Below are 22410 nucleotides of genomic sequence, written 5' to 3'. Positions count from 1 at the left end.
AAGGGGGCCTAGAACAGAGCCCTGAGGGACCCCAACTGCGAGGGGGGCAGGGGTTGAGGAGGAGCCATTGAAGGAAGTGGTGAAGGAGCGATTGGATAGGTAGGAGGAGATCCAGGCCAAGGCAAGGCCATGGATGCCCATGGACTGTAGTGATTGGAGGAGGAGGGGGTGGTCAACAGTGTCAAATGCTGCGGAGAGGTCAAGGAGGAGCAGGATGGAATAACTGCCTTTGGCCCTGGCAAGGATAAGGTCGTGGACCACCTTGGCAAGGACTGTTTCAGTTGAGTGTGCAGGTCGGAATCCAGACTGTAGGGGGTCAAGTAGGGTATTGGTGTTGATGTATTGGGTAATGCGTTGGTGTACTAGGCGTTCAAGGAGTTTAGAAGCATAGGGAAGGAGGGAGATTGGGCGGTAGTTTGAGGGTAGGGATGGGTCGAGTGAGGGTTTTTTCAGCAGGGGAAGTACAGTGGCCTGTTTGAATGGTTTGGGGAAGGTGCCTGTGGAAAGGGAGAGATTGAACAAGGAGGTGAGGACTGGGGCCAGGTCAGGGAAGTGGGGACGAAGAGTATTGGCAGGTACCGGATCACAAGGAGAGGATGGGGGGGGGGGGGGGGGGGGAGCCGCTAGCAGCAGGCTGACTTCATCAATGGTGGCAGGAGCAAAAGAGGTGAGGAGTGGATGAGACAGGGGAGCAGCTGGGAGGGAAGGCAAGGGGACAACCTGAGAGGCGTTGGGAAGGGAGGGATGGGGGAGGGAAATTTCATTGCGTATTGTTGCAATTTTAGTGGTGAAGTGGTTGGCAAAGTCGTTGGCTGAGAGGGAGGAGCTGGGAGGGGGAGGAGTGGGGTTGAGGAGGGAATTAAAGGTAGCAAAAAGCTGTCGAGGGTTGGAAGCTTGGGTTCCAATCAATGCTGCGAAGTACCTTTTGTTTAGCCTCAGAGAGGGCAGTGTGGAAGAGTAACAGTTTGGCCTTGTAATCTAGGAAGTCAGAATTGAGATGTGATTTCCTCCATTTCCGTTCAGCTGCTCGAGTTTCTTTCCTGAGGTTGCGTATGTGGGTGTTGTGCCAAGTGATATGACAAAATGTGGAATGTGGAAAACGTGAAGGGGGCCTAATACTTTTGCAAACCACTGTAATCTGCAAAAGGAACATACACTGAAAAGCACATCTAAGTCCTGTATTGAAACATCTGTACAACATATGTGCTTCTGCTTCAAGTCTAGAAGGGAGATTCATCCCAAGGTCCTAGAAAATAACAGGTCTAAGAATCTTTGAGGCTTGCAGTTCCAGATTGACACAGCCGCACTCAATTCTTTTTGTTTTACTATTAATGGAGATAAGAACTTCTTTCCATAATCGTTTGGGTTTATTGCAGTGTATTACTTTATGCAAACCACAGTTGGTATCCAGTATTTGTTAGGTTGTAGTTTCCCTTTTACAAAAATGCTTAGTTATAAAAGTTGTACTTTATATTTTACCAGTTCACCTCTACTCTAAAGGAAACCCGAGTTGAAACTGAAGTGTCCCCTTTTACTTACCTGGGGTTTCTTCCAGCCCACCGTAGTCTTTATCCGCTGTTTGGCCTGGTAACATTGGCACTTGCCTTACTAGGCATGCGTTGGCTCGGCAGCACGCTTCCTTTATCGCGCTCCCATAATCTGGTGTGTTCGTTGCCTGCGCTGCACATTAAGACTCATGACCATGCATGCACAGTAGTGTGCAACGTAACGAAATCTGCACTTTACTGGGCCACACAGTGGATCAAGGAAGAGAAACAGGAGGACAGCAAGGGACCTACAAGATTTCAGGGGTATCTTTTTCAACTCAAGTATCCTTTAAAGGGACTCCGAGCAGTGCAGAAACTATGGAAAGATGCATACCATTTCGAAGCTCTCTTTCTCCTCTTTCCAACAATATATAAACCGCCGCCCTATGCCTTTTAGTTTGTGTTAATTTTCGCGATCGAAATCGCATTTGCCGTGATTTCGATCGTGAAAATAACGAAAACTAAAAGGTGTAGGGTGGCGGTTTATGTGTCGTTGGAAAGAGGCGAGAGCTTCAAAATGGTATGCATCTTTCCATAGTTTCTGCACTGCTCGGCGTCCCTTTAAAGGGATCCTTAAAGAGACTCTGAAGTCTCATATTTTATTCCTGTTTTTGTTATTTAATCCTGTTCAGCATTATATCCTAAGTAGATTGCAGGTCTATTTCTCTAGTATAATACACTCGTTCTGACGCGGGATTGCGGCAAATCCACTTAGGATATAAGGCTGAACAGGATTAAATAAAAAAACAGGAAAAAAATGACTTCAGAGTCTTTCAGCCTGCAAGAAAAAAAATCAGTTTTACTCACCTGGGGCTTCTACCAGCCCTCTGCAGCCATCCTGTGCCCTCAGTCATTTTGCAGATGTCCCCTGCAGTTAGCTACCGTCTTTTTCGGCCGACAGGCTGACTGCGCCTGTACAGGCCTGGCTACGTGTGTTCACGTTCCCGTCCGCAATACCATCCTGCGCTGGCCAGGCCTGTCCATGCATGTTCACGTTCCTGTCCGCAATACCGTCCTGCGCAGGTGCTGGCCAGGCCTGTTGGCGAAATGAAAGTAGCTGGCGGTGGGGGATAGGAGGATCTGTGGGTGATTGCGAGGGCACGGGACGGCTGCAGGGGGCTGGTGGAAGCCCCAGGTTAGTGAAACTGAATTATTTTTTTTTGCAGGCTTAAAGGGACTCTGAGACTGGGCTTAAAGTGAACCTCCGGACTAAAAATCGACTCAGCAGCACTGAAAAGGCTTTGTGTTTCTTTAACAGTTTCACAGCATCAGAACTTTGTTTCTCTTAAACAAGCCTTATTTTTAGCTGCACAGAAGAAAACTGCCTGGGCTTTTTTCCACTGATGCTGTGCAAAGCATGATGGGATTTCTGTTTTTGTTGTTCTCGTTCTGCTGTTTTAGTGTATTTTTTTTTTTTTACATTTTGAATTTGACATTTGAAGCCCAGTGTGTGCAGCTGGGAGGGGTAATCAGGACACAGGATAGTTGGAACTGTGTCTCCTGCTCCTTGTCACCTCCTTTCAACCAAAAAGATGGCTGCCCCCATGACAAAGATGGCAGCCCCCATTAATCACAAACATTTGCCTGTTCTTTTAAAACAGGGTGGGTAAGAGATTAAATTACCTAACTAAAGTAACTTGATGACAGTATGTTTGTTTAGGCTGAAGTTTCCCTTTAAAGCTATTTTTTTTTTGCTTACCTGGGGCTTCCTCCTGCCCCATAAGCACGGCTGCGTCCCTCGCCGTCCTCCTGCTCTCTACTGTTGAGCCTGCGGTGAGCCCCGGTAACAGACTCAGTCAAAGCCTTCTGCGCATTCGCAGTAGACCTGGAGTGATGTCACTGAGCCTGCTACCGGGGCTCACCGCTGCTGAACAGGAGATCGCAGGAGGACGGCGAGGGACACAGCCATGCTTATGGGGCTGGAGGAAGCCTCGGGTAAGTAAAAAAAAAAAAATAGCTTAAGACTCGTCTCTGAGTCTCTTTAAGTGCCTCTTTAAGTACATTTTTTAAATATGGATTGGTTGTCCTGGACTTTTTTGGGGATTTGTGAATTGCACAACATTCTCATACTCTGTTGCTATGTTACATGACTGTTTTATGTCTCTTTTAACAGGCCTGCAGCAGCTTAAAGAAAAGCCAAAGGAGTTGTCCAGCACATTTAGCCAAACCCCTGCATCCATTTCCCTTACAAAGGATGCAGAGACTGTGGATCCAGATGTACAGCTCTGTCAACAAGTTGAATGTACAATTGTTGAAATAATTAATATGAGTGTCACAGGAGTATGAATAATATCACAATGTTATAGTTTTGTATACTTTATCTGTACATAAGCAGAAATGGATCAGCTTGTAAAAAGCAATAAAACAGCATTATAGTTGTTAAACTTATAGACTTCTTGTGTGTGCAGATAGTAGGATGTGTAAGATGGACTAAAACGCTTTGCCAAAATACAAAATAGGATCTGATCTTTAAAAAGTTTTGGGCATTGGTTTTCATATAATTTGTAGCAGTTTTCTAAAAGTGACAGTACATTTTTAAAGAGAACTGTTTTTTTCTCAAATGTTAATTTCAACAGTAATGTAAAAGCAGAGGTGCATTTTAATTCTTGGAAATTCCTGCAATATTCCTTGCAACAATTCCTGTGTACGTGGGGTGGTAATTGATCCTCAGGTGCATTCTGTACAAAAGGGCTTAGAATAGCTGAGGACTTTTTATATACAAGCACAATAACTGTTTATTTTTAGGGTATGTTACATGTTTGCAGACCCAGCAGCTGTTGACATCTTCTTGTTTGGGTAAAATAGTTTCCCCCATGAGACAAACTAATCCCCAAAACAGGCAGTGTTCAAATATTAAAGTGCTGACCAGTTAAGCAGAGTGACCACCCAATTTTAATCCCAGTGGGTTATAGTGACCCCTCCATATTGTTTAGAGCAACTATTAGTAAAGCAGAGTAACCCAAAAAATTTCCTCCCTTCAGTTGGGTAAAATTTACCTCCATGCCATATCCGCCAAATGAACAGCGTAAGCCTGGCCGCATGCTTTGGCTGTATACCGTACATTCTGAGGCTGGTGCACACCAAGAGCGCTTCTGAGCTCTTTTAAAAAACGTCAGCGTTTTGAAAAGTGCTTGGCTAATGTATTTGAATAGGATGGATCACACCGGAGCCAGGGTCCTGCAGCATTTCTGCTGATGTCTGAGGCGATTCAGCCTCAATGTTAAGTATAGGAAAGTGAAAAATCACTTTGAAAAGCGCTAGATCAAATCTATTTTCCAAGCGTTTTTGTTACAGAAGCTGTTCAGTTACAGCTCTACTGTAACAAAAAAAATAAAATAAACCTACACCAAAACGCTCCATAAATCGCTAGGCATATGCCTAGAAGAATCACTTCAAAAAGCCCTGAGCGTTTGCGATTACGCTTGCGCTTTTTAGCATGTACTGGCCCTGACATTCGCCACTGGAGCAACAGCTCATGGGTGGTACGCATCTGAAAACCACACAGGCCTTTGAAGGCCACTAAAAAAAGGGCCACATATGTTGACTATTGGTATATAAAATCTATTAGGTCAGCAGAACATATATTAGTGTCGCTAGTTATCTATTTATATTATGGAATTATCAAATTAATATATATGGAATGGTCAAATAAGGGAACCAAGAAGTTTGGTTCACATGAATGTGTTGGCTGTAATGACTAAAGGAGGGGCAGCAACAAACCTCCGTTTGAGTAATTAACCAGTCTTCGTTCTGTCCATAATGGAAAAGAATAGGATGTGATTTGTTATTTTCCACCAGTGCAGTGATCTGCAAAGTTGGCTCCCCAGCTGTTAAAGGGGTTCTTCCGCGAATGAGGAAAAAAAATCAAAATGGTTTATGCATGTTCTATTAAAAATCCTTCTAAAATAGTGTGAAAATTTTTTCAAAAAAATGAATGGTTTCACCAATACAACATGTAATGTATACAGTGACGGCTGACGGGACTGTGAGGCTAATCCATTTGTTAGGGGTGTTTTTTTTTGTTACTTTCACTTCATAAGCTGCTCCCTACCTAGTTTTCATTGCTGTAATGCAGGGCTATGATGAAGTGCTGTGCAATGGCAGTTACAGCTATTAAAATAACGGCTGTGCTGCTCTGTAGTTTCTGCTTGTACTTCCTCACAGAGCTGACCCCCCTCCCCCCGCCTCTCCCTGTAGGCAGAGGTCGGGCAGCTCTTCGGAGCAAATCACGTGTTTACCTCGTTGCCGGGCAACCAGACTTCAGCGTCTGTGCAGAGGACTTCCTATCCATTGCACGGCAAGTTAGCTGCCTGAGCTACAGTTCAGTACAGTACAGTACAGAGAGGGGGGGGAGGGGGGTCAGCTCTGTAAGGAAGTACAAGCAGAAACTACAGAGCAGCACAGCCGTTATTCAGCTGTAACTGCCATTGCACAGCACTTCATCATAGCCCTGCATTACAGCAATGAAAACTAGGTAGGGAGCAGCTTGTGAAATGACAGTAACAAAAAAACCACCCCTAACAAATGGATTAGCCTCACAGTCACCTCAGCCGTCACTGTATACATTACATGTTGTATTGGTGAAACCATTCATTTTTTAAAAAAACTTTTCACACTATTTTAGAAGGATTTTTAATAGATTATGCATAAACCATTTTGATTTTTTTTCCTCATTCGCGGAAGAACCCCTTTAAGGAACTACAAGCCCCACAATGCATTTGCCTTTATGAATCATGACTGTGTCTGTCAGACTCCCGCAATGCATTGTGGGACTTGTAGTTCCTTAACAGCTGGAGAGCCAAGTTTTCAGATCACTGCGCCGGTGTAGCTCATCAATAATGTAATTATTACATTAGTTATTTTAAGTTTACTATAAATAAAGCACCATTCACATTCTGCAGACTAGACTAAATTGTGTCCATTACACCCTCGCATGTTCTGCTCCTGGTAAACACTCCAGAAATCCATGTAAAATACTACTTACTACTTGTACCATATAAAAAGGCATTCCCCTGTTTGGTTCTGTCCTAGTATAGCAATACTTTTTTTTTTTTGCAAGAGCAGAAAAGAGAAAAACAGGGTAAGACATAGCTTGACTGTGTGCAGCCTGCTCCATGTAAACATCTGAGTGCTACTTTGTCCATAGCTGGTTTAAGAAGCAAATCAGTAATATAATTGCATTAGCATTTGGGGAGATTTTCAAATAAATGTCAAATTGTGCTTGTAATATTCTATTCTGTTCTAGTGCATTGACAACTCTGAATTTATACTTCTTGTGTTCACCAATCTAGTCACTGGTTTTCTCAGATGTTATATTAAAGCTCTGTACAGATGCTGAATGATTGTCACCCAAAACTATTGTTGGTGATAATTTTGCAATTTTAGGCTCTGGAGTGGGGAGGGGGTAATTATGCGCTAAACAATAGTGGTCATAATTTAGTGATCTGGTATAGTGCTAAATGATATCATGGGGCGCACCTGTACTGACACTAGGTTTGCACCCAAGTAATGTCATGTTACAGGGCCAGAGTTAGGACACCTATGTTTACCTGGGTACTTCTGCGCAGTATAGGTGACTAAGCATAAGAATGCAAATGCATAGTCTGTGAACTAAGACCCCGGCTTTTAACTTAGCTGTAGGGATACAGTTGTGCCTGGATGAGTGAACCTGTGAATGTATTTGTTTGAAAATTTGCATGCGAGGGTGCAAAGGGTTACTGATTTTTGCAAGTAATGTCTTGGGCGATGATGGTCCATCTGTATGTAGCTTCAAGAAGTGTAGAGGAAAAACTTTATACTTGACTGTAATATTTTGTAATTTATTATGTTTTGTGCTGTATGTCATGAACACATGACTATAAATAGGTTTGATAATATCATTTCTTTTTAAGAATACACTTGTTTATACTATGAAATGGCTGAAGTTCCTATGAAATGTGGATGGATTTTGCTGTTGTAAAAAATACATTTTTTTTTTATCAAAGTGTTGTGTTTTTTTATTCTATTTTCTGTTTGTACAAAAAACTGCATTCAGGTAGTGTTTGCCAATGTCCTGGTAAATTACCGTAATAAACAGTCTATGTAAACTGTTTTGAACTGAATGGCACCATACACACAAGTGCTTGCTGAAGCATCAGCTGTTTTATGTACTAAATCATGGTCAAATGAATGCAAGTTGGTGGTAAGGATACCTTTTTTGAGTAGTTTATGGAATTCTTTTGATCCTTGTTTTGTATGTATAAAGTTGGAGATCAGAAACATACAGTCCTCGATCTCTGGTCCCTACCCCCAAAAATTCCTATGCAGTATGACTGCATTATTTGTTCCTTGTGTATTGCAGATACAAAGGCTACCCTCTCAGGGTTAATGGCATTAAAGAGAACCCGAGGTGGGTTTGAAGAATGTGATCTGCATACAGAGGCTGGATCTGCCTGTACAGCCCAGCCTCTGTTGGTATCCCAAACCCCCCTAAGGTCCCGTGCACTCTGCAATCCCTCATAAATCACAGCCGTGCTGTCAACACACGGCGTGTCGCAGCAGGCTGTGTTTTTCTCTATAGTGTCAGTCTGCTGCTCTCCCCGCCTCCTGCAGAACTCCAGTCCCCGCCTGCATCCCTTCCCTCCCTGCTGATTGGAGGGAAGGGACGGGGGCAGGGACCGGAGCTATGCAGGAGGCGGGGGAGCAGCGGAGACTGACACTACAGATGTAAACACAGTACGCACGGCTGTGATCTATGTCTGATTGCAGAGTGCAGGGGGACATTAGGGGGGTTTGGAATACCAACAGAGGCTGGGCTGTATAGGCAGATCCAGCCTCTGTATGCAGATCACATTCTTCAAACACACCTCGGGTTCTCTTTAAAATAAAACACAGCAGATAAGTGTAGACTGCTATTTCATTGCTTAACCAACAGGTAAAATTATGAACTAAACAAAATAAATACAGGGCCCATGAAATGGGTACCCCTAAATAAAACCACACTTCAATGTGTGATTAATGAAATGGCAAAGAGGTAAAGGCGCTGCCTGTGTCCTTCCCAATGCTAGTTTTGTAACTTGCTTTACAGGAAAATAGTAGGACTAGTACTACATGTACCTACAGTATGTTTGTCTCATCCTTTCACATGTCACTTCAGGTAGGTGTTATAGAGACTCTGTAACAAAATTTTGAGCCTTATTTCTTCTATCCTATAAATTCCTATAGCTGTTCTAATGTGCTCTGTCTTACTGCAGCCTTTCCTAGTTGCACAGTGACTGTGTTATCTCTGTTATATGATCTAACCTTCTCTCCTCTGTCAGGCTCAGGCAGTCAGGCTGGAATGTGCTGTGCTGCTTGTAATTTGTGTTTACTGGAAACAGGCCCATAGGCATTCATTGCAGTCATTTTTTCCTGCATCCAATCTGCGTGTAGTGGAAACAGACCCTCACAGTTAGTGCTGGTGTTCACATCCAGGTTTCCATTCTCTGAAGCCTGGGTAACACAGTGTACTGCCATTCAGCACCATTAGCGGGGTTAGTCACGCAATTGTGCTCCACCTCATGCTTAACGTGACTCTGTTTCCTTCTTCTAAGCTGGAAGTAGGAAGCATCGAAGTCGCATGAAGCGCAAACTGGAGTGCAACTTCGTGACGCTATCCCCTGCTAATGGTGCTGTATGACTGTGTACAGCACTATCCAGGCATCCGAAAATGGAAACCCGGATGTGAATAACACTATTCACAATAAACATTACAATCTATCTATGCATCATAAATGGATGCATTTAGAAAAAGTATTTTGCCAAATGCTCCGCAAAGGAGAGTATAAGGTACAGCTTTGTTTCCTATAGAAAATTGAAAGTATTCTCGAAGCTCAGAGGCATGATTCTGAATCTGTGGATACCAAACTCAGTCAAAATGATGGATGGTGAATAATATTTTTTTATTTATTTTTTAATTATTTGGACAGTTTGCAAAATGACTTGTACATCTTCTATCGTTCCCCCTGCACATATCAAATAGTGCACATTTGCCAAGTTTAATAAAACATAAATACTTTTTTTTGTTTTCCCTCAAAATGATGGCCATGTGACCTTTGTTCACCTCATCTTAATTCCACATATATAACTGCTATCAATGAGGGCCCATTCACATTAGATGTGCTTTTCTGAGAGTTTTACAATTGATTAGCGTTTTTTAAAATTGCTGCCATTCACTTTCATTAACTACTTTGGCCTCCTGGACGTACCAGCTATGCCCAGGAGGCCATGTGCGCTCCCGCGGCCGATACGGCCGTGGATCGTTAGCCCACGAACAGTGAATCAGGCTATGGTGCCCGATCACTGATTCCTCTCCCCCGCAGAAAAAGCGACAGCTTCTCTCAGAAGCTCCGCTTTTTCTGGCTGTTGCATCCCCCATGCGTCCCTCTAAGCGTATGTTACGCTTAGAGTGACGTCATGTAAACAAACTCATGGCCGCCATCTTGTGGCCAAAAAGTAAAACTACAACTAAAAGTAAAAAAAAATAAAACTCAACACACATTTACATTATAAAAGTACTGTTTACATCCCACCCTCCCAAAAAATACCTAAATAAAATGTTTAATATAAAAAATAAAAAAAATTACAATAATAAAAAAAAAACATGTAAATATTTACCTAAGGGTCTAAACTTTTTAAATATCAATGTAAAGATGAAATATTTCTATATATTTTTTATTTTAAACTTATAAATAGTGATGGATGTAAAACGGAAAAAATGCACCTTTATTTCCAAATAAAATATTGTCGCCATACATTGTTATAGGGACATAATTTTAACGGTGTAATAACCCGGGACATATGGGCAAATACAATACGTGAGTTTTAATTATGGAGGCATGTATTATTTTAAAACTATAATAGCTGAAAACTAAGAAATAATGAATTTTTTCCGTTTTTTTCTTATTCTTCCTGTTAAAATGCATTTACAGTAAAGTGGCTCTTAGCAAAATGTACCAGCCAAAGAAAGCCTAATTGGTTGGCGGAAAAAACAAGATATAGATCAGTTCATTGTGATAAGTAGTGATAAAGTTATAGGCTAATGAATGGGAGGTGAACATTGCTCGGATGCATAAAGTGAAAACGACTGAAGGCTGAAGTGGTTAAAATCGTGTAAAAATTGCCACAATTTTTACCGCTATTTTAATGAAAGTGAATGGGAGTGATTTTAAAAAATGTGAATCAATCACAAAACGCTCAGAAAAGCGCTTCTAGTGTGAATGGGCCCTGAGTGTCTAACAGGATGCTGACTCCTCTACTTCAGGCTGTTGTGTGATAGGTTAACACACATACAGTCAGGCACAAGCAGATAAGTCTAGAATACATTCTACTAACCACCTCGTACACAAGTGCTACTATTCCGCCTAACTATCTAAACTTGGTCTGTTGGACGATAGTTGGGCATGTGTACCTGTGATAAATGACTAGATGAGCGATTGATAACAGGTAGTTTGCCCAGTCCAACCGGTGATTCAACTCACACAAGTGTTGGGCTGATATTGCACAGTTGGCCACGTGTGTTCAAATCGTTTGAACGACTTGTATTTGTTTGGAATGTAGTCATATTGTGCAGTCCATCATTCCGCTTGCGTACGCAGTATGCAAATTAGTTGATCATTCAGCTGGGTGGTGTGTGGAAAGGTCGTGCAATCGCTTGGTCATATGGTTGGTCATGTGCTTTGTTGGATGTGTGTACGAGCATTAAGATCTGTGGAAGGAATGGTTCGGATTAGAGACAAGAACAAACCAATTTTGAAGAACTATTTTCATAGAATAATTATAGGCTCAGTGCTGCATATTAGTTCTTTACAAGTAAAATATAATAATTATTGTTATGGATTTATATAGCGCCAACATCTCCTGTGGTGCTATACAATAATAGACATTACCTTGTAACTGTCTGTACTGTGTATTGAGTTACAGATAATAGACAACTGAACTGGCCAATGATGCATTGTACATGAAGGTGGAAAATATGTAACTACGTGAAACCGCAATAATAGCACATACGGGTTGAGAGCCCTGACTGACTTATACAGTGGAGGAAATAATTATTTGACCCCTCACTGATTTTGTAATTTTGTCCAATGACAAAGAAATGAAGTCTCAAAACAGTATCATTTCAATGGTAGGTTTATTTTAACAGTGGCAGATAGCACATCAAAAGGAAAATCAAAAAAATAGCAACTGATTTGCATTTCATTGAGTGAAATAAGTTTTTGAACCCCTACCAACCATTAAGAGTTCTGGCTCCCACAGAGTGGTTAGACACTTCTACTCAATTAGTCACCCTCATTAAGGACACCTGTCTTAACTAGTCACCTGTATAAAAGACACCTGTCCACAGAATCAATCAATCAAGTAGACTCCAAACACTCCAACATGGGAAAGACCAAAGAGCTGTCCAAGGATGTCAGAGACAAAATTGTAGACCTGCACAAGGCTGGAATGGGCTACAAAACCATTAGCAAGAAGCTGGGAGAGAAGGTGACAACTGTTGGTGCGATTGTTCGAAAATGGAAGGAGCACAAAATGACCATCAATCGACCTCGCTCTGGGGCTCCACGCAAGATCTCACCTCGTGGGGTGTCAATGGTTCTGAGAAAGGTGAAAAAGCATCCTAGAACTACACGGGAGGAGTTAGTGAATGAACTCAAATTAGCAGGGACCACAGTCACCAAGAAAACCATTGGAAACACATTACACCGCAATGGATTAAAATCCTGCAGGCCTCGCAAGGTCCACCTGCTCAAGAAGGCACATGTGCAGGCCCGTCTGAAGTTTGCCAATGAACACCTGAATGATTCTGTGAGTGACTGGGAGAAGGTGCTGTGGTCTGATGAGACCAAAATAGAGGTCTTTGGCATTAACTCAACTCGCTGTGTTTGGAGGAAGAAAAATGCTGCCTATGACCCCCAAAACACCGTCCCCACCGTCAAGCATGGGGGTGGAAACATTTTGCTTTGGGGGTGTTTTTCTGCTAAGGTCACAGGACAACTTAATCGCATTAACGGGAAAATGGACGGAGCCATGTATCGTGAAATCCTGAACGACAACCTCCTTCCCTCTGCCAGGAAACTGAAAATGGGTCGTGGATGGGTGTTCCAGCACGACAATGACCCAAAATATACAGCAAAGGCAACAAAGGAGTGACTCAAGAAGAAGCACATTAAGGTCATGGAATGGCCTAGTCAGTCTCCGGACCTTAATCCAATAGAAAACCTATGGAGAGAGCTCAAGCTCAGAGTTGCACAGAGACAGCCTCGAAACCTTAGGGATTTAGAGATGACCTGCAAAGAGGAGTGGACCAACATTCCTCCTAAAATGTTTGCAAACTTGGTCATCAATTACAAGAAACGTTTGACCTCTGTGCTTGCAAACAAGGGTTTTTCCACTAAGTATTAAGTCTTTTATTGTTAGAGGGTTCAAAAACTTATTTCACTCAATGAAATGCAAATCAGTTGCTATCTTTTAATTAAGGTTATTTTTTCGATTTTCCTTTTGATGTGCTATCTGCCACTGTTAAAATAAACCTACCATTGAAATGATACTGTTGTAAGACTTTTCATTTCTTTGTCATTGGACAAACTTACAAAATCAGTGAGGGGTCAAATAATTATTTCCTCCACTGTATGTAAGGCTGTTTTGGCCTAGCTAATCTGAAAGGTGTATGGCTGGCTAGAATGACTGGAGCTACACTTAGAAGCCCAGTATTTTAACTTGTTATAATGAGCTGTCTGTGGCAAGCATATAGTATCTCACAAGAGTGAGTACACCTCTCACATTTTTGTAAATATTGTATATCTTTTCATGGGCTGTGTGTAATCTAATGTCAGTACAAATACAGCTGCTCTGTGACGGCCTCAAAGGTTGTCTAAGAGAATATTGGGAGCAACAACACCATGAAGTCCAAAGAACACACCAGACAGGTCAGGGATAAAGTTATTGAGAAATTTAAAACAGACTGGGGCTACAAAAAGATTTCCAAAGCCTTGAACATCCCACGGAGCACTGTTAAAGCGATCATTCAGAAATGGAAGGAGTATGGCACAACATAAAACCTACCAAGACAAGGCCATCCACCTAAACTCACAGGTCGAACAAGGAGAGTGCTGATCAGAAATGCAATCAAGAGGCCCATGGTGACTCTGGACGAGCTGCAGAGATCTACAGCTCAGGTGGGGGAATTTGTCCATAGGACAACTATTAGTCGTGCACTGCACAAAGTTGGCCTTTATGGAAGAGTGGCAAGAAGAAAGCCATTGTTAACAGAAAAGCATAAGAAGTCCCGTTTGCAGTCTGCCACAAGCCATGTGGGGGACACAGTTAACATGTGGAAGAAGGTGCTCATGTCAGATGAGACCAAAATGGAACTTTTTGGCCAAAATGCAAAACGCTATGTGTGGTGGAAAACTAACACTGCGCATCACTCTGAACACACCATTCCCACTGTCAAATATGGTGGTGGCAGCATCCTGCTCTGGGGGTGCTTCTCTTCTGCAGGGACAGGGAAGCTGGTCAGAGTTGATGGGAAGATGGATGGAGCCAAATACAGGGCAATCTTGGAAGAAAACCTCTTGAAGTCTGCAATAGACTTGAGATTGGGGTGGAGGTTCACCTCCCAGCAGGACAACAACCCTAAACATAAAGCCAGGGCAATAATGGAATGGTTTAAAACAAAACATATCCATGTGTTAGAATGGCCCAGTCAAAGTCCAGATCTAAATCCAATCGAGAATCTGGCAAGATCTGAAAACCGCTGTTCACAAACGCTGTCCATCTAATCTGACTGAGCTGGAGCTGTTTTGCAAAGAAGAATGGGCAAGGATTTCAGTCTCTAGATGTGCAACTTGCATTTCAGGTACTTGAACTTGACCCGATGAAGCAGTTATAGCTGCGAAACGCGTTGTCTGATGTGCATAGTAAAACCTTAGTTTTAACAAAAACGTTGCTTTCTTGAAATTGGCAGCACTAGGGTAAGATTTTCTTACCAATTTAATATTCCACCTGATTAATTATACCTTGGGTGCCTCCTACTCTCTCTTTATGTATTTAGTACGCTTCCCTAGAGGAATGTACTGAGTCCTAGACCTCTTTGAAGGCCAAAAGACTCCCCCCTTTTTTTTGGTTTTGGAGCAGCGACTGCCAGACCATCCTCTCACAAAGGCCGAGTGGGGATGGTACTTCCTCACATGCCAGTATGAGTGGTTGCCTTGTTTGCAACCCATCTTTGTGAGTATATATACATTTTTTTTCTACTTGCTAACATCCTTAACCCGACGATACTACACGAGATTGGGCTCCTGGTGTCTCTGTGTCTTTTTCTCGCCCCTACAAGACCCTAAAATACTGGCAGCTGTAATTGCAGCAAAAGGTGGTTCTACAAAGTATTGACTCAGGGGGCTGAATAATTATGCACACCCCACTTTACACTTACTGATTTGTAAAAAATGTTTGGAATCATGTATGATTTTCGTTCCACTTCTCACGTGTACACCACTTTGTATTGGTTTTTCACATGGAATTCCAATAAAATTGATTCATGTTTGTGGCAGTATTATGACAAAATGTGGAAAACTTCAAGGGGGTGAATACTTTTGCAAACCAATGTATTTATCCTGCTGGTCCCTGTGCACTATGTTTAGTATCTTTTGCTTATGTGTTACTGAGTGGTAAGTGCAGTACAGTACTTTTTCAAATGTAAAGTGCTGAAAGTTATTTTAAACAGAAGATGAAAAATTACCCCCTAAGAGAAAAAAGTGAATTGAACAAGGGCCAATGGCTCCTATGCAATTCACTTTTTCTACTAGGTCATATTTTCACACTTTGTCACTAAAATGCCATTGATCTTAGCAGCATAAGGTGGACATTGTCCTCCCATCCGATAGCAGCATTGGGTGGCATATGCCCAAATCCTCTCCCCCCCCCCCCCCCCCCCGAACATTGCATTGTCCCTCCTGCACAGTGCACACAGCGAAGCATTCTCATCTTTCCGACTGGTGTGCTCGGTTTTTTTTTTTTTCAGTGCTACCTGCAGGGATAGTGATGGAAGGTAGTTGAAGAAAGGGGGCGTGTGCCAACCGGAAAGACTGCGCAGTCGCAGAACTCTCCCAGCCGCGGGAGCGTGGGCGGACTGCACTGACTGGCCGATGATAATGAGGCATCTACCGGACCATCCAGGAATTGTGAGACCATCCAGGAAACGGGGAATGGTGGCGAGAGAGCAATCTGCGTGGAGGGGGCTGGAGGAAGCCCCAGGTATGTATAAAACTTTAATGTTCTTTCATCTCATGTACACTTTAACCACTTAAGAACCAGGCTTGTTTGCGCTGATCTGTGCAGCGTGGGCTCTCCAGCCCACAGCACAGATCAGCAGACAGCCAGGGTGACCAGACTTTCCCCCTTTTTTCCCCACTAGGGGGATGTCCTGCTGGGGGGGTCTGATCGCCGCTAGCTATTTTCGATCAGTGGGGGGCTCGTCAAAGCCCCCTCCACAGCGATTTTCAGTCTCCTTCCCCTTCCCTCTTTCCCCTGGGCGGCGCAGGACGGAAATACGTCCTGCACCGCCTCTAATAGGCTTCAGCCTATCAGCTGCTGGCGATCCCCGGCCAATCAGAGGCCGGGGATCGCCGATCTCCTTTACGGCGCTGCCGTATGATGTTAACAGCGGGGATTTCTTCCTCGCGTGTTTACATTTCGCCTGCGAGCCGCGATCGGCGGCTCGCAGGTTGTTCACGGAGACACACTCCGTGAACTGACATGGAAAGGCCGCTCGAACTGCGGCTGTTTCCATGTAAAACCACTTCACACCTAGGTCCGCCGATTGGCTGACCGTGGTCGTTAAGTGGTTAAAGGACAACCGAAGTGAAAATATGAAGGCTGCCATATTTCCTATTAAACAATACCAGTTTCCTGGCAGCCCTGCTGATCTTTGCCTGCAGCAGAGTCTGAAGAACACCAGAAACAAGAATGCAACTAATCTTGTCATATCTGACAACAATGTCAGAAACACCTGGTATGCTGCATGCTTATTCAGGGTGAGCATCATCGGCAGATCAGGTCCACCAGGATGGATCTTCAAATGATTGTTTGATCTGCAGATGAATGTCCGTTAAACAAGGTGTGTATGAGGATCTGCAGCTATCATAGACTATGAATGCATTTTGCAGGAATTGATCTTTTGCAGATACTGATCTGTTGCATGTGTACAGCATCCTTGTTTTCAGCATCTTGCAAAGATTTTTATTTGATGGGGAGTTCAGCTCAACAGAATAGACTGTGTAGAGCAGGGGTCTCAAACTCAATTTACCTGGGGGCCGCATAAGGAATTTCACAATCGTGGCGAATCCCCGCCTCTGCCCGCCCCTCTCACTCTTCCTTCACAGAGAGGGGCGGGGAGAGGCGGCGATCTGTGCGGCGATTGACGTCAGGAGGGGCAGAGCTGAAGCTGAAAGCTCTGCCCCTTCCAGGAAATGCCGGCAGATTGCCTCCGGGCGATTTGGGGGCTTTGCAGCCCTTGTTTAGTGGCGGGGATGCAGCGGATTACTTGGGAGCATTGAAGCGAACTATAAGTAAGCTTTTGCTGGCGAGGGCCACAAAATATTGTATCGAGGGCCGTGAGTTTGAGACTCCTGAAGTATGGGTCTCATACTACATGGAAAGGGGTAAAATTGGTCTGTGAAGTTTCATTTTCCAAAGAAATTTATCTGATGTGTTGTATGCACGGTGCACCTTTACTCCGAATATACTGCTTCAGTGGTTATTTTGGTCCCCCCCCCCCCTTATCCCCCATCCTATCCATTATCCCTACTCACCTGGTATCTAACCCCGTATCATGTACTGCTCAAACCTCTCATTGTTTTATGATCATAATGAAACCTGCACGATTAATATACGAATGGAACTAGTTATTTTCTGATTTTCACACTGGTTCATTTACAAGTTTCTCTAAATATGATACATGCCATACATTTTACATTCATAAAGAAATATTCAGTCTTGTAGGGGAAATAAAGTAGAGCTAGCGATGTATTCAGCTCTAGCGGAAGTCAATCCGGAGTCATCTGCCACAGGTCAGCTAATCCTGCTCAGCTATTGGTGAGATGCCACCCGATGTTCAATTGGCTGCGAGTGGGGGTAGTGGGCGGGGCAACGTAAACCCGGGAAGAATTGGGCTGTGCTGTTCGGTTCCGGATAGAAATAGGTACGAATGGAGAAATAGCGGTGGCGTAGCGGTTGCCGGGGGAAGCATATGCCATATGCACCGCCTAAGGTTTAGTTGTGTCACTGTCATCCCACTACAGTGTGTTTATGTGTATAAAGTGGCGGGGGACTGACCTGCGCCTGCACACGCTGAGGCATGTCCTCAGAGAGATTCATGTGCAGTGTGTTGCAGGCAGCTTGTACGTATAGCAGTTTGGCCAGTCCATCAGCTGTGTTGTTTGTCAGTAAAAGCTTGTCATACACTCAGTGGTGTTTACCCAGTTGGATTAATGATTACATATTTTTCAGATTATAAATTAATCAGGGACCAGCATGAGTTCTCTCTTGCATGAAAAGTGATTTTAGCGTTGTCACTTGTGGAAATATCAGTACTGCACCTGTGCAATAGTTTTATATATGTCTAACTTGATAAAATCATCAAAAGGTATGACATTTTTTGAAATAATAGGAGCCCCTAAGTTTTGATTCGGAAGGTGATCTTGAGGCTAGGTTCACAGCCACTCGTAGCCGTTGCATTCCCTATGAGACCAGGAATGCAATGGATAGGGAAAGCCTCATTGCATGTTATGGAAGGCATACAGTCAATGAAAAGTATGTTTAAATGTTAACATGCGCTACAATGCTGCATATCGTTATACTGCAATGCAAACACCACACTGAACATTGCATAGGTGGTGCATTGCAGTGTGGCAAGCTGTGTTACAAAGAAGCTGTTATGTCGCACTGCATTGCACCACTATGAATGTAGCCTCCGCGTCAGTTGTTTTATTGGTGAAGCGCAGGGAGAGTGGCAGGTGATTAATGTTGCATAACAGTACTTGCGTATTAGTCTGTTGGCAATCCCATTCACCGTGACCATACTAACCGCTGATATGATTAACTGTCACAATGGTCGTTCCGTCCCGATCCCAACACTGACAGTTGACATTAGTGCTAAATGTTACTCAATGGAAAATATAGAGTGTGAGGTAAATAGTATGGTCGTGAATGATCTAATTACAGTGAAAATTAGGGATAATAAGGCCTGGTACACACCAAAACCCGCTAGCAAATCCGCAAAATGCTTGCAGATTTTGAAACGCGTTTTCTTATTTTTCTATAGCGTTTCACCTAGCATTTTGCGGTTTTGTGAAGCGTTTTTGGTGTAGTAGATTTCATAATAAAGCTGTTACTGAACAGCTTCTGTAACAAAAACGCCTGCAAAACCGCTCTGAACTGCCATTTTTCAGAGCGGTTTGCGTTTTTCCTATACTTTACATTGGAGGCAGAAACGCCTCCGCAATCCAAAAAATGCCTCACCCCGGGAGTATGCGTTTCAGCAAAACGCCTCCCGCTCTGGTGTGAACCACCCCATTGATATACATTGACCGAGCGTATCCGCAGCAAAAACGCTAAAAAACCCGCTCGGTGTGCACCAGTCCTCAGAGTAGAGAAGAGATTGGCGTAGCACACTAAGGACAAAAGGAGTAACTTGCCCTGTGAGTGTCTCCCCAGTCACCACATCTCAAGCTCTTCTTGTCTTTGCCAGCAAACTCAACTTAGAATTAGAAGAACACAGGTAAAAAAATGGAGGGATGTGACAAGTTTATCTGGAGGAGCGGGGGTGTTGGGTCAGCGGTGACTGGATATGAAGCGGGTACATTCTTCCTGTGTATCTGTGAGACAGTCTCTGTACTTACAGTTAAGTTTCTTAACATAGTAATGGGGGCTTTACAAGTGTCTCTCCCCCAGCCAGCCTGACAGCCTTGAGGTCACTGTTCTGTAGTTACAGATAACCGTCCACGAACTCCTACTCCAATCTCTTTTCTACTCTTATTATCCCAACCATTGTAACAACGACCGCACTCACAGCTAAGCCTGGTTTTACACTGAATCAGTTGCTGTCAGCTATAATGCAACACACCACTGATAAGGAACTTTCCATGTTTCCTTATGGGTCACTTTACATCTATGTGATAACACATACTGGTAGTTGTATAAAGACCCATAGGGAAGCCTGCAAGATTCCTTCTCATCAGATTTCCGTTATGTTATAGCTAACTGCAACAGATTCTGTGTAAAAATCAGCCTTAAGCTGGCCACTAACGGTCCAATTTCTAGCGAAAAAAATGTCGCCCGAATGAATTTTCGTCGAACAAAAATTTGGATTTTCTTGGTGGTCGTAATAGATAGGAAGCAATGATTGGTTAGTTGATGGTGTAGTGAACGATTTTTCGTCCGATCAGAATTTCTGATCGCTCGAACGATTTTTCGCTAGAAATTGGACTGTTAGTGGCCAGCTTAAGACCATTTACTGCTGTTTTTTTTTCGGTTATTTACCGCACATATTTCTGTAACAGACAATTACTGTTTGATCCAAAATTGACTAAGGGATTTTATGTATTTGAAAAACTTTCATTCCTTTTGATGATTTTACTATATTAGATATCATAAGTCAGTGAAAGGAATAGCCAGCGGGCTAATACGTGAGTAGTCGCATAACTTTATACCACATTGAGAGGTACAATGCTTGGTGGCAGTGTTCTAACCTGTTTACAGTTGGATTTCTGCCAAAACAGAATCCCCAATTGATTTTTGATCAAGAAAATCTCGCATAGGCCCAGTTTTATAACTTATCCAGGTGAATCCAATTGTGTGGAAATTGAAAAGATGCCCAAATACATTACATAATATTTTAGTCCAAGTAGATTTTTCAGCTGACAACTAACATTCTTTAGTTGAGGTATTAGGTCCACTTGCCTCTCCCTTATATGTACAGGAGGTAATCTTTGTTCCTGCCCATACTGTAATGTAGCTGTAATGTATTATCACCCTTTTGGAAATGACGTGGCAGGGATGCCATATATGGCGTCTGAGGAATCGGTGTGTCACCAACACACATCATAGAATCTGGGAAACTGACATGTCACATGGGACAAGCACAGATAACTGCAAGGAGTTTAAAGATATAACCACAAGGCAAATGCTAATATAATCTTGCAGAGCTTCACTTCATCCCTGTTTCAGAGCCACCACTCCATTTCCCCATGCATCAAATAAGCCCAGTCAAAGCTGTCTGAATTCTCACATGGAATGAGTCAGCCTGACTAATGATACTTACCCATAGCTCTCACTGGGGGTGCAGAGGATGCAGCATACGTGAGGGAGAAATTTGGTTTTGTAGTTCCCAACTGGTATTATAGCTGGTGGATTACTTCTGGCACCCTATACTGTGGGCTACCTAATACTGGGGCTCATGTGGCATAAACCTACTGGGGGATGCTGAAATCTGGGGTCCTCTTTGGCAAACAACTGGGGGTAGCAAATACTGTGGGTACTTCTGGCTACCTTTACTTGGGACTAGCTTTGGCTATCTGTACTAGAGGTCACTTATGGCTACCTATACAGTATTAACTTGAAAGTTTATATGAAAGTGGCTTTAAACTAAATATGTTACATTTTTTTTACAGTCAAAATGTCTTCAGCCTGTTCAGAGTATACGATTGGGGGAGTGAAAATTATTTTTCCATGCAAAGCATACCCATCCCAACTTGCCATGATGAATTCTGTAAGTAATACTATCAGCACTCATTCTATCAGGTTTGCAGCATCAGTCTTGATAATCAAATTTTGTCATGTAATCTTAAATCATGACCACTATTAATCTTCATTATGGCACTTCAAGGGTCTACAGGAAAATGTCATTGTGATACATCCCTTAAAGGGAACCCAAGGTGAGGGGAATATGGAGGCTGACATTTATTTCCTTTTGTGGTCTGAAACTCCAACATAACATTCAATAAAAATGTGTTTTCCTACTTTGTATTACTCATACAGTTATATTTGCTTTTGTGCACACATAATATTGTCTGTTTACAAATTACAAGTTTCCAAAGTGTTGTTTATCTTGCCCTGAAACCTGCCATTGCATTTTATTCAAACTGCTTTTTTATTATATATCAACATCTAATTAGCTGTTCTGAGCTGTTTGTGTGCTTGAAGCACTGAGAGCTTCACAGAGAGCTCAGTTTTTACCTGTTACACTGTGTTTGCACACATTGTAACAGCATTAGAATGTAAATGTAAGGATCGGTGTCGGCAAACAGAGAGAATCTGATTATTGGTGATCTGCAGTATCGCCAACAATACAGATATCACCTGATTATTGATGATCTGCAGAATCACCAATAATACAAGTGAAACTAACCTCCGGACACCTAACACAGTAAATAACAATAACGACAGCAATAATTCACAAGATCGTGGAAATATCCACCACACGGCAATTCCTCAGAGGTGTGGTTACCTCTGAATGGGAACCCCGTGTGTGAGATCCTCAAACCAGGCAAAGAGAGGAATCTCGGCCCCTGGCAGTAATCGTCTGCTAGGGCAGGCGTCTCGGAGAGGCAAGCCTCAGAGATAACCCTACAGTGGGAGACATTCCACTGTAGGGAGAAAGGTCAGACAAGCAGAGGTTCGGCAACAGAGAAGGTGGCAGCAGTACAGAAACGGAAGGCTGATTCAGAGTTGGTAAACAGGCAATTTAAATCAGATAGGCAGAAGTACAAGAGCGATTAGAGTAAAGAGTAGTCCGGGATAGCCAGAGTCAAAACACAGGTAAATATACAAATACAATCCTAATCTA

General features: G+C 43.0%; 2 protein-coding genes across 9 annotated transcripts in view; both read left to right on the top strand.

The window, feature by feature from the left end:
* INTS2 (integrator complex subunit 2) overlaps positions 1–3935 on the top strand; it is a 68806-nt gene extending 64871 nt beyond the window's left edge. The window contains exon 24 of the mRNA XM_068268749.1: positions 3661–3935. Within this exon, the coding sequence (XP_068124850.1) occupies positions 3661–3833 (173 nt within the window). The 3' untranslated portion in view covers positions 3834–3935. The remainder of the gene's footprint in view (positions 1–3660) is intronic.
* A 13768-nt stretch (positions 3936–17703) lies between these two features.
* Positions 17704–22410, top strand: part of BRIP1 (BRCA1 interacting helicase 1) — a 550841-nt gene continuing 546134 nt past the window's right edge. For 6 of the 8 annotated variants that reach the window (XR_011026250.1, XM_068268746.1, XM_068268741.1 and 3 more), the window contains exons 1-2: positions 17879–17965; positions 21236–21333. Coding sequence is in view for 7 of the 8 variants with exons in the window: in XM_068268746.1 (XP_068124847.1) it covers positions 17923–17965; positions 21236–21333 (141 nt within the window). In the remaining variant the exon portion in view is untranslated. Of the gene's footprint in view, positions 17836–17878; positions 17966–21235; positions 21334–22410 lie in introns of those variants that run through there. The other 2 variants (XM_068268742.1, XM_068268743.1) reach the window with 2 other exon arrangements.

This window comes from Hyperolius riggenbachi, chromosome 2, assembly GCF_040937935.1.
Source record: "Hyperolius riggenbachi isolate aHypRig1 chromosome 2, aHypRig1.pri, whole genome shotgun sequence".
In the NCBI taxonomy this organism is placed as follows: Eukaryota; Metazoa; Chordata; class Amphibia; order Anura; family Hyperoliidae; genus Hyperolius; species Hyperolius riggenbachi.
Note: the sequence above shows the minus strand (reverse complement) of the source record. Positions and strands in the feature narration are given on the sequence as shown.